Below are 12,814 nucleotides of genomic sequence, written 5' to 3'. Positions count from 1 at the left end.
ATGCAGAATCTTAACCGCTGGATCACCAGGGGAGTCCCGGAATTTCTGTTTCTGATCTGAATATTATCTCCACATTAGAGCCTGAGAAAAAGCTCTGGATAGTGGGAAGTGATGTAAAAGTAGCCAAAACTGCAACATATAAAGAAAAACGAGTATCTCAAAAGGGCTGTTTTTTTCTGTTTAGGAGTGGGACAAGTTGGTGGATTGGATCCTCTGTGGTTGTTACTTAGGAAAGTGAAGAGTGGGTAGAGAGATCATCTTTTTGATCCTAGATCCTACGAGGGGAGCATTTGTGAATCTCTCAGGCTCTTAGCTTGCCATCTGTAGGTCGAGTGCATGGTCCCATCTCAAGATGCTGTAATGTCTGACTTTCATGTTGTATTAGTTTTACTCTTGTGCTGCTCTACCCAGTCTGGGAATGTCAACTGTTCCTGAGGTTCCATTCTCCTTACTTGGTATCATTTTACCTCTTCAATTTCTTTGAAATATACTCCTGAGGGTCTGAAATTTTATCTGGTTTCCTTGCTGTGATAATCCACCTATGTTTAATTGGCAGCCTCTGGTGAGTCTTGTGGAGTGGATTTAGTAGGTAACAGAAAACTGTGGTGGAGACACTATTCCTAATGTTATTTTCTTGCTCTGTACAAAGTCACCACTTGAAGCTATCCAGTAGAGTGGCCAGTATGTTCTAGGATGATGAGAGAGAAAGTATCACAAGAGCCCAATACATCTTTCCAGGTTATTTTCTGGCTTTGGAGAGTCTGTCCAGGGCACCATGACAGTGTTGTTCATGTGTATCAAGGACCATATATTTTAGCCTCTGTAAATGGTATGGGAATTTATCCCAGGACAACTTTGTCCAAGTTCACATTATCATATCTATGGGGCTATTGGCTGCAGTGTTGTTCTGTGCATTGTAGGTATTTTTTAATTTTATCATTGAGTTCAAATTTCTGTGTTACTCTTAGTGTTTCTGTTTTGTATTTGCAATGCATTGGATGGCAGTCCCTCTTAAAATTCTTTATATATTCTTTGTACTCACTTACAATCAGATGTACGATTTCCTCATATTTTCTCTTTTACTGTTGATTGTCTTTTCAAACTCACTGCACTTTAATGCAGAGTAGTTTATAATTTTGATATAGTTCAATTTATTAATATCTGGTTTTATTTTGTGGCCTGTGCTTTTGGTGTTATATCTTGTAAATCATTTGTGGTTCCAATTTCCAGAAACATTTCCTGCACCTTTACTTCTAGGAGTTTTATACATTTTGGACTTAGGTTTAGGTCTTTGAACCATTTTGAGTTCATTTCTATCTGTAGTGTAAGATAATGTTCCAAGTAAATTCTTTTGCTGGTGGGTGTTCAGTTTTGTCAACATGTCTTGTTTCATAGACTGCTTCCCCCATTTAGTAGTTTTTACACCCTTGTGAAATACCTTTTGAACATCTCTGCAAGAGGTGTTTTTGTTTTAACCATTCTTTTTAGGTATGCAGCTGCTGCTGCTGCTAAGTCGTGTCAGTCGTGTCTGACTCTGTGCGACCCCACAGACGGCAGCCCACCAGGCTCCTCTGTCCCTGGGATTCTCCAGGCAAAAACACTGGCGTGGGTTGCCATTTCCTTTTCTAGTGCATGCATGCCAAGTCGCTTCATCTGTGTCCGACTCTGTGCGACCCCATAGACGGCAGCCCACCAGGCTCCTCTGTCCCTGGGATTCTCCAGGCAAGAATACTAGCGTGGCTTGCCATTTCCTTCTCCACTCTTTAAGTAAATTTACAATGTTGTGTTTCAGGTATACTGCAGTTTACAAGAAACTCAGTACAATTCCCTTAGCTATATGGTAGGTTCTTGTTGTTTATCTATTTTGTATATACATTAGTTTGTAAATATTCAGACTCCTAATTTGTCTCTCCCTTTCCTGCCCCCATCACCATCCTGTACTATCCCCTTTGGTAACCATAAGTTTGTTTTTCATTCTGGTGAGTTTATTTCGTGAATAAGTTCATTTGTATCATTTATTTCAGTTCAACATATAATATCCTATGATATTTGTCTTTCTCTGTCTGATTTCACTTAGAATAATCCCTAAATCTGTCTATATTGCTGCAAAAGGCATTACTTCATTGTGTTTTATGCTGTGGAGGTGGCAACCCACTCCAGTGTTCTCGTCTGGAGAATTTCATGGACATGGGAGTCTGGCAGCTGCAGGTCATGGGGTCTTAAAGAGTTGGACACGGCTGAGCTACTTTCACTTCACAATATTCCCTTGTATATATGTACCACATATTCTTTATCCCTTTGTCTGCCAGTGAACATTTAGGTTGCTGCCATGTTTTGTCTGGTATAAATAGTGCTGCTAAAAACATTGGGGTTCATGTATCATTTTGAATTAGTTTTCTTCCTTTCTGGATATATGCCCAGGATTGGAATTGCTGCTTCATGTGATAGCTCTATTTTTAGTTCTTTATGGAACCTCCGTGCTATTCTCCACAGTGGCAGTACCAATTTATGTTCCTTCCAACAGTGTAGGAGGGTTCTCTCTTCTCCACACCCTCTCAAGCATTTATTGTTTGTAGACTTTTTGATGGTGGTCATTCTGACCAGTGTGAGATGATACATTTTTGTGGTTTTAATTTGCATTTCTCTCATAAGGAGAGACGTCAAACATCTTTTCAGGTGACTGTTGGCCATCTGTTTGTCTCCTTTGGAGAAGTATCTGTTTTGATCTTCTGCCCAGTTTTTGATTGGATTGTTTGTTTGTTTTGATATTACGCTGTATGAACTGTTTGTATATTTTGGAAATAAATCCCTTATAGGTAGCATTATTTGCATATATAGTCTCCTAGTGCAAAAGTTTAATTTTTATTCTTTTTTTGGTTTCCTTTGCTTTGCAAAAATGTTTTAAATTTAATTAGGTCTCATTTGTTTGATTTTGCTTTCATTACCATGACTCTAAGAGATAGATTAAAAAATATTTTGCTGACATTTATGTCAGTGTTTTGCATTTGTTTACCACTATGAATTTTATAGTATCTAGTCTTTCATTTAGATGTTTCACACATTTTGAGTTTATTTTTGTATGTGATGTTAGAGAATGTTGTAATTTCAGTTTTTTCATGTAACTATCCATTTATCCCAGCATCACTTGTTAAAGAGACTTCTTCATTCTATATTCTTTCCCCCTTTGTTATAGAATAATTGACTCTAAGTAAATTGGTTTATTTCTGGGTTTTCTGTCCTGTTCTACTGATCTGTGTTTCTGTTTTGTGCCATCATCATACCACTTCCCAGGTGGCTCAGACAGTAAAGCCATCTGCCTACAATGCAGGAGACCCAGGTTCAGTCCCTGGGTCAGGAAGATCTGCTGGAGAAGGAAATGGCAACCCACTTCAGTATTCTTGCCTGGAGAATCCCATGGACAGAGGAACCTGGTAGTCTACAGTTGATGGTGTCACAAAGAGTTGGACATGACTGAGCGACTTCACTTTCACTTTGTTGACAGTCAGTTTGTAGTATAGTCTGAACTCAGGCAACATGATTCCTCCAGCTCTGTTCTTCTTTCTCGAGATCATTTTACATATCAGAGTTTTTTGTATTTTGGTAGAAATTAAGTTTTTCTTTGTTTTATAAAATATGTCATTTTTAATTTGATAAGGGTTGCATTGTATATGTAGATTGCCTTGGATAGTATGGTCATTTTGACAGTGTTACTCCTTTCAGATGTTCCATTCAAGAACATGGTATATGTTTGTCCCATCTGTTTGTGTCATCTTTGGTATCAGTCATCAGCATCTTACAGTTTTATGAGTACAGTTCTTCTGACTTTTTAGGTAGGATTATTCCTTAGAATTTTATTCTTTTCTCTGAGGTGGTGAATGGGATTGTTTCATTAATTTCACTTTCTCATATATCATTATTAGTGTATAGAAATGCAGCAGTTTTCTATGTATTTTGTATCCAGCAAGTTTACTCTGTTCATTGATGAGGTCTAGTAGTCATCTGGTGGCATCTTCGGGATTTTCTGTGTGTAGCATCATAGTGACAGTTTTACTTCTCCTTTATTTCTTTTACCTTGAATTCCTTTTATTTCTTTTTTCTGATTGTTGTGGCTAGGACTTCCAAAAATATGTTGAATAAAAGTGGCAATAGTGAACATTCTTGTCTTATTCATGTTGTTAAGGGGAGTGCTTTCAGTTTTTCCCTGCTGAGTATGATGTTAGCTGTGTGTTTGACATATACAGTCTTAATTATGTTGAGGTAGGGTCCATCTGTGCTGACTTTCTGAAGGGTTTTTTTATCATATATGGCACTTGAATTTTGTCAGAACCTTTTCTATTGATCATATGGTTTTTAGTCTTCAACTGTTACTGTGGTGTATCATAGTGATTAACTTGTGGATATTGAGAAATCTTGCATCCCTGCAATAAATCCCACTTGATCATCCTTTTATGTCCTTTAATGTATTAGTAACTGTTTGAATATGCTCTTTTGAACTCAGGGAAGGTCTAGGAGAATAAAGCTTTTTCCTACAAAAGAGTTGTATGCCTCAGAAAGGCTTTTGTAACTGGGAAGGTCTTCCAGAGTCAGTGTCAATCCCTCCTTTCCTTTGATACTCCTCGATCTTGAGATGACCATGTGTGGAAGAAGAAATGGAATAAATGTCCCATAGAGAGGTTAATCATACTTGGCAGAGGAACCCAGGTTTAGATAGCCTTTTCCTGGATTTTCCTTCTGATTTCTGCTCATAAGATTCTTACACAATATCCTGGAATAATGTGTATGTTTTTCTTGAATATAAGCATTCTATTGTAAGTTACAAAATCAGAGTTGGATACATTACATTGTAAATAGTATAACAGGTATTATCCTGCTTTCTCCATATATCACAATCACTTTTAAAATCTCGTTTCTGTCCCATACTCATAGTATAATGCCCATAAACTTGCTGAACCAGTTCTTTTCTTTTAAGGTCAGTATATTAGTTTGCACTCTCAGTTATTTTCACAAAGAGATGCAGTCACAAGCTGATATCTGACATAAACCTGTGTACCCTATGCTCCACGCAGGCCCTTTGTTAGTCCTGACCAGTCCTCACATAGTACCTTGATATGGATGGAAACATTGTTCTTACCTATACATCCCTCCACCTTTTACATACTCTCACTGTAAAGATAATCTCTGATCATTTATTGAACAGGTTTCTCAGGACATGACCTAAACTCTGTGCATCCATGATGACTCACAACCCATTTTGAGATATGGTATAGTTGAATAATAGTTAAACAGACTACTTCTGTCTTGTATCTTTCTTGATATTTTCTTTCTAAATTCCTTGTATTTTTTTTTTTTTTTAATATTTTCTAGTCTATTCATCAGAGAAGGCAATGGCACCCCACTCCAGTACTCTTGCCTCGAAAATCCCATGAACTGAGGAGTCTGGTGGGCTGCAGTGCATGGGGTCGTGAAGAGTCGGACACGACTGAGCGACTTCACTTTCACTTTCATGCATTGGAGAAGGAAATGGCAACCTACTCCATTGTTCTTGCCAGGAGAATCTCAGGGACGGGGGAGCCTGGGGGGCTGCCATCTATGCGGTCGCACAGAGTTGGACACGACTGAAGCGACTTAGCAGCAGCAGGAGCAGTCTATTCATTCAGTGGATGGTCATGTTTACAAATAAGTATTCTCAGTCATCCCAGTAGGTTCAGATTCATATCCTGGTTCTCTTACCACTTTGTGGGCCAATTGGGTGTGTCTCCTGCTCTGATGAGAGAAAAACGTGTTAATTTACCTCAAGCCTTTTAAAGCAAATTAGTACATCTTTTATAATAAATACTCAAAATTTATTTGTTTAAAATAGGTAATATCTATATTCTGTCATGTTCTTTATGATATGACTTTACATTATATATTTTTTTAATATAAATCTATTTATTTTCATTGGAGGTTAATTACTTTACAATACTGTATTGGTTTTGCCTTACATCAACATGAGTCCACCACAGGTATACACGTGTTCCCCATTCTTAACCCCTCTTCCTCGTCCCTCCCTGTACCATCCCTCTGCGTCATCCCAGTGCACCAGCCCAAAGCATCCAGTATCATGCATCGAACCTGGACTGGCGATTCATTTCATGTATGATATTATACATGTTTCAATGCCATTCTCCCAAATCATCCCACCCTTTCCCTCTCCCATGGAGTCCAAAAGCCTGTTCTATACATCTGTTTCTCTTTTGCTGTCTCGCATACAGGGTTATCATTACCATCTTTCTAAATTCCATATATATGCGTTAATGTATTGGTGTTTTTCTTTCTGGCTTACTTCATTCTGTATAATAGGCTTCAGTTTCATCCACCTCACTAGAACTGATTCAAATGAATTCTTCTTAATGGTTGAGTAATACTCCATTGTGTATATGTACCACAGCCTTCTTATCTATTCATCTGCTGATGGCCATCTAGGTCTATTTTGTTCCATTGATCTATATTTCTGTCTTTGTGCCAGTACCATACTGTCTTGATGACTGTGGTTTTGTAATAGAGCCTGCAGTCAGGCAGGTTGATTCCTCCAGTTCCATTCTTCTTTCTAAAGATTGCTTTGGCTATTTGAGGTTTTTTGTATTTCCATACAAATTGTGAAATTATTTGTTCTAACTCTACATTATATCTTCTTAAAATTTTATTTATTTTTTTAATTGAAGGATAATGGCTTTACCGAATTTTGTTTTCTCTCAAAGCTCAACTACATTATATCTTGTATGCGTTTCACTTGCAACATTTTCCAGCAATATTGTGTATGACCCTAGTCAATAAATACACAAAGCACTCACTTTTTATTTATTATATTTTGGTGCCATTTAATTAGGTAATTAAGAATAGTGCATGGCTAGAGATTAGCCTTCCTTGGTGGCTCAGTAGTAAAGAATTCACCTGCTAATGCAGAAGATGCAGGTTTGATCCCTGAGTCAGGAAGATCCCATGGAGAAGGAAATGGCAACCCTGTCCACTATTTTTGCCTTTGAAATCCCGCCTGGAAAATCCCATGAATGGAGGAGCCTGGTAGGTTGCAGACCATGGGGTCGCTAAGAGACTGAGCGACTTTACTTTTCCTTTTCACTTTCATGCATTGGAGAAGGAAATGGCAACCCACTCCAGTATTCTTGCCTGGAGAATCCCAGAGACAGAGGAGCCTAGTGGGCTGCTGTCTATGGGGTCGCACAGAGTCGGACACGACTGAAGCGACTTAGCAGCAGCAGCAGAGATTAGCCTTCCTTGGTGGCTCAGTGGTAAAGAATTCACCTGCTAATGCAGAAGATGCGGGTTTGATTCCTGAGTCAGGAAGATCCCATGGAGAAGGAAATGGCAACCCACTCCACTATTCTTGCCTGGGAAATGCTATGGACAGAGGAGTCCGGTGAGCTATAGTCCACAGTGTCGCAAAGAGGCAAACACGATGGAGCGACTGAACAACAACATAGGTGGGGGTTGCATTGTTTATTGGCTGTTAGAATACCGGTGAATATTATATATCTTAATTTACGGGTCATTTACAGATGATGGTCTTTTTGCGTGTATTCTGCAATACAGCTGATACATACTACTTGTTAACATTGTAAAATGCCTTTTCTTTTTGGGTACATAGTTCTATAGCAGATTTAAAAAACTATGTTGTTTCCAAAAAATTGTTTTAGTCTTATTTTTCATTTTCTTATTTGTTTTCAGTTGTAAACAACCAATTATGAATAGTTAATTATTAATTGGGTAAGCTTGGTTTTGGATTATTTACTGTTATAATATATAATATATTGTTTAGAATTTATTTATGTACAGTAAGTTTGCAAAATACAATGATAGTGTAATATTTTTCTTTTCAATTTGAGACAACTGTTGATTGATACGTTCCTAAGGGTCCTGGTAGAAAAACACTCTGTTTTTGAAAATTGGCATAAGACTGTCCAATGTGAGTATGTTTGGCATATGGTTTTTAAAACTAGGCTACCATAATGGTGAATTAATGTTATGCTTTCTTAAGAATTCTATTCCTTTAGTGTTTCTAAACACTTAAGTGATCATTGTAGTGTTTCATAACTTGATGTAAGTATTACTTTTGGTGTAATATATATTCAACATGAAACATTTATTTTTGAATTATTGTGAGCAGGATACCTATGATTCTTTTTATCTTGTAGATATCTCTCCTACACATGTGATGAAGCCTTTACAACCCAAAGCAAACAGTGATAAACGAGAAACATTCCAAACATTGATGCTGGGAAGCCCTGAAAGCTGTGAAATCAAACATTTTCATCTTTGGGAAAGTCAGGAAAATATGTGTGACTTTGAGTGTCAGGGGAGAGATGACAAAAGAAATTACAAAGGCACACCTGTAAGCCTTAATGGAAATGTGCCTGATGGAAGAGATTTGCATGATAGAAAAGATGCAGGCATCAAGCCCTTTGGAAAGAGGTTTAGATTTAAGTCTCAGGATAAACTGCAGATATTTCAAACTGGCGGAATAATTTCTGAATATAATGAAGTTAAGAGTTCTGTCAACAACAGTTTCTCATTTTCACCAGTTCAAAGAATTCCTCCTTCTGTCCAAACCAGTGTTTCTAATATATATGGGAATAATTTTATGAATCCTTCAGGAATAACACAAGAAGTCAAAGCACACAGGGAAAAACCTTACAAATGTGATGAGTGTGGCAAGGCCTTTCGTGTAAAGTCAAGGCTTTTAAGTCATCAGACAGTTCATACTGGAGAGAAACCTTACAAATGTGATGAGCGTGGCAAGGCCTTTACTCACAGCTCACACCTCAGAAGACATAAGAAAATTCATACAGGAAAGAAATTATTTAAATGTGATATATGTGACAAAGTCTTCAGCCAACATTCAAACCTTGCTCGTCATCAGAGAGTTCATACTGGAGAGAAACCTTACAAATGTGATGAGTGTGGCAAGGCCTTTTGTGTAAAGTCAGCCCTTTTTACTCATCAGACAGTTCATACTGGTGAGAAACCTTACAAATGTGATGAGTGTGGCACAGCCTTTCGTCTAAAGTCAACCCTTTTAAGGCATCAGACAGTTCACACTGGAGAGAAACCTTACAAATGTGATGAGTGTGGCAAGGCCTTTTGTGTAAAGTCAGCCCTTTTAAGTCATCAGACAGTTCATACTGGTGAGAAACCTTACAAATGTGATGAGTGTGGCGAGGCCTTTCGTCTAAAGTCAACCCTTTTAAGTCATCAGACAGTTCATACTGGAGAGAAACCTTACAAATGTGAATGGTGTGGTAAGGCCTTTTGTGTAAAGTCAACCCTTTTAAGGCATCAGACAGTTCATACTGGAGAGAAACGTTACAAATGTGATGAGTGTGGCAAGGCCTTTCGTCTAAAGTCAATCCTTTTAAGTCATCAGACAGTTCATACTGGTGAAAAACCTTACAAATGTGATGAGTGTGGCAAGGCCTTTTGTGCGAAGTCAAACCTTTTAAATCATCAGACAGTTCATACTGGTGAGAAACCTTACAAATGTGATGAGTGTGGCACGGCCTTTTCTCTGAAACCAACCCTTTTAAGGCATCAGACAACAGTTCATAGTGGAGAGAAACCTTACAAATGTGATGAGTGTGGCAAGGCCTTTCCTGTAAAGTCAACCCTTATAAAGCATCAGACAATTCATACTGGTGAGAAACCTTACAAATGTGATGACTGTGGCAGTGCCTTTCGTCTAAAGAAAATCCTTTTAAATCATCAGGCAATTCATACTGGAGAGAAACCTTACAAATGTGATGTGTGTGGCAAGGCCTTTCCTGTAAAGTCAACCCTTATAAAGCATCAGACAATTCATACTGGTGCGAAACCTTACAAATGTGATGAGTGTGGCAGTGCCTTTCGTCTAAAATCAATCCTTTTAATGCATCAGAAAGTTCATACTGGTGAGAAACCTTACAAATGTGATGAGTGTGGAAAAGTCTTTGGTCGAAAACCGCATCTTCAACGTCACTGGAGAATTCATACTGGAGAGAGTCCTTTCAGATGTAATGAGTGTGGCAAGTTCTTCAGTCGAAATTCACAGCTTAAAAAACATCAGAGAATACATATAGAGAAACCTTTCAAATGTAATGAGTGTGGCAAGTTCTTCAGTCGAAATTCACACCTTAAAAGACATTGGGGAATACATACAGAAAAACCTTTCAAATGTTTCGAGTGTGGAAAATCCTTTATTCAGGTCTCAGCACTCACTAAACATCAGAAAATCCATACATGAGAGAAACTCATGTGAATGCGGTATATGGTAGAAGTCTTCAAAATTCAAAGTTCAAAGTTGACACCCTACTGTTGCTCAGAGAATTCATCCTACTGAGAAACCATATAAATATCATGAGTGTGGCAACATCTTAGGCTTCATGAGAAAATGCATACTGGATAGAAGGGAGATAGAAATGTATTTATTAGTCAGGTCTTTAGAACATGAATTCATTCTAGAAGATTCCTCACCAATTTCACAGCTGTTTTTTAAAAAATAATTATAACCCTATCCTCACATCTCACCAGTAGTATCAGAGTATTTATCCTGGAGAAAACACACAGCAATGTAATGTGCATGGCAAGGATCTTACCCAAAAGTCACAAGATAGGAACATAGTGGAGTCATACTTCCCAGACTCAGTGGTTGTGGCAAATCCTTTACCTTTTTCACTCTATGTATTCTCTGATGACTTTAGTTCAGGTACTCAGCAACTGCAGTAAGTCCATATTTGAAGAGAAGCTAGAGATCTTTTCATGTAAAAGAAACCTAAATTGTACCTCAGCAAAGATGATTCTTTGGGACAGTATTCCACCATCTTTTTGGTCTCCTGGCTTTCTGAATAAAGTCACTATTTCTTGCCCAACAAATAGTCTCTCAGTTTATTGGCCTGTTGTGTGGCGAGCTCTAAGAGCTTGGTTTTGGTAATCATTGATCAAATGCATTTGCTACATGCATTTCATGATGGTCTCTGGGAAGAAATCAAAGAGATGAAGGGACCGACTTCATTAGGTACAATTCATTCACATGCATGTTCCCTGGAAAAACACACAGCCTGAATTACAAAATTTAATAGTGTGTGTGAATTAGCAACAGGGAGGGGAGAAAATAATGTAAAACTAGGACATGACTCATCATGGTCAGTGGGATCAGGAAGCCCTTCCGTACATAGTCCAGGCTGTTATAAAACATAATGTTCTACCAACTGGCCTTGAACAGAGTAGGCAAGATGTTAAAAGGCCTGGGCTTTTCGTAGGAGGAGAGGGAGAGTTACTAGGGACTGATGGTGTGCTATGAACAAAGCATAGGAATAGGGTCATGTTCTCTATTGGATAGAAATAACTGTTGTATCCATGATTAAAGAAGAGTTACTTTTATTTGTGGAAATTGAAGACAGAGCTGTCACTGTCTTTGTAGCTCGGGACCTGAGGAATGGAGTTGACGAGAAGAAGGAAGCAGGGGACCCAAGTCTTGAGTGAAAGAAGGGTGCTTTATTTGCAGAAATGCATGTTTATATGTCTTTATACAAGGCAGCTTTAGGCAATAAACAGATTGAAGAAAAACAAAGTGAAGCAAATAACAATCTTGAAAAGGCCAGAAAGCATTCCATATCCTGAGGAAGAGGGGCATAACTGAATAGATTACCTTCAAGTAAAAGGTCACTGAAGGGAATCCAAGCAGATGCTCTTTCTCATGACCTCAGTCCTGAGAACTGCGTGCAGCTCTGCTTGTTCCTGTTTTCCAGGAACTGATAAAGAATAGAGTCCTTGAGAACTGGCACACAAAAGAAGAAAATATCATGTTGGATCCTCTAAAGTTGAATGCCCCCTGACGGTTCCCCCTGTTTTTACTTTTTCATAATTGGGGATGACTGTAGATACTTGTGCGAAAAAGGCCCTGAGAAAGTGAGTTTATTTAGTTTGAACAATTTTAATTGAAAGGCATCAGTATGTTACAATTATAATCACCAGGATAATTATAAGCATTATAGTTCCAGATCGAATACTATGTTTAATGCCTTGAAACCATCTTTGAGGAGCTAGCCCAGATAATTGATCAGCTAGCTGTTCAGCTAAGGGTCCCAAATTGTTGGAAGCGGGTAGACTCTTAAAGAAGGTTTTAAAGATTTCCTTTTGCAATAATTGTACATTTAAGGAAGCATTATTATGCATATCTTGCAAATGAAATTTTTTCCCATTTATAAGCACTATACAGAAGGTATTAAAAAGAGATGGCAAGAATACACAGAAGAACTGTACAAAAAAAGATATTCAACCCGGATAATCATGATGGTGTGATCACTCATCTAGAGCCAGACATCCTGGAACGTGAAGTCAAGTGGGCCTTAGAAAGCATCACTACGAACAAAACTAGTGGAGGTGATAGAATGCCAATTGAGCTGTTTCAAATCCTGAAAGACGATGCTGTGAGAGTCCTGCACTCAATATGTCAGCAAATTTGGAAAACGCAGCAGTGCCCACAGGACTGCGAAAGGTCAGTTTTCATTCCAATTCCAAAGAAAGGCAATGCCAAAGAATGCTCAAACTACCACACAATTGCACTCATCTCACACACTAGTAAAGTAATGCTCAAAATTCTTCAAGCCAGGCTTCAGCAATACGTGAACCGTGAACTTCCTGATGTTGAAGCTGGTTTTAGAAAAGGCAGAGGAACCAGAGATCAAATTGCCAACATCCGCTGGATCATAGAAAAAGCAAGAGAGTTCCAGAAAAACATCTATTTCTGCTTTGACTATGTCAAAGCCTTTGACTGTGTGGATCA

General features: G+C 38.3%; 1 protein-coding gene across 11 annotated transcripts in view; it reads left to right on the top strand.

Annotated features, from left to right (window-relative positions):
- The window catches only part of LOC120871952 (zinc finger protein 665-like), a 385,017-nt gene extending 374,119 nt beyond the window's left edge, over nt 1-10,898 (top strand). For 6 of the 11 annotated variants that reach the window (XM_040252013.1, XM_040252015.1, XM_040252016.1 and 3 more), the window contains one exon: nt 8,193-10,898. In XM_040252013.1, coding sequence (XP_040107947.1) covers nt 8,193-10,273 — 2,081 coding nt within the window. In that variant the 3' untranslated portion in view covers nt 10,274-10,898. Of the gene's footprint in view, nt 1-5,624; nt 5,657-7,460; nt 7,482-8,192 lie in introns of those variants that run through there. The other 5 variants (XR_005723140.1, XM_040252023.1, XM_040252020.1 and 2 more) reach the window with 5 other exon arrangements.
- Nucleotides 10,899-12,814: the final 1,916 nt, after the last annotated feature.

The sequence above is a fragment of the Oryx dammah genome, unplaced genomic scaffold (assembly GCF_014754425.2).
Source record: "Oryx dammah isolate SB20612 unplaced genomic scaffold, SCBI_Odam_1.1 HiC_scaffold_13, whole genome shotgun sequence".
In the NCBI taxonomy this organism is placed as follows: Eukaryota; Metazoa; Chordata; class Mammalia; order Artiodactyla; family Bovidae; genus Oryx; species Oryx dammah.
This window is presented reverse-complemented; position numbering and strand designations above follow the sequence as displayed.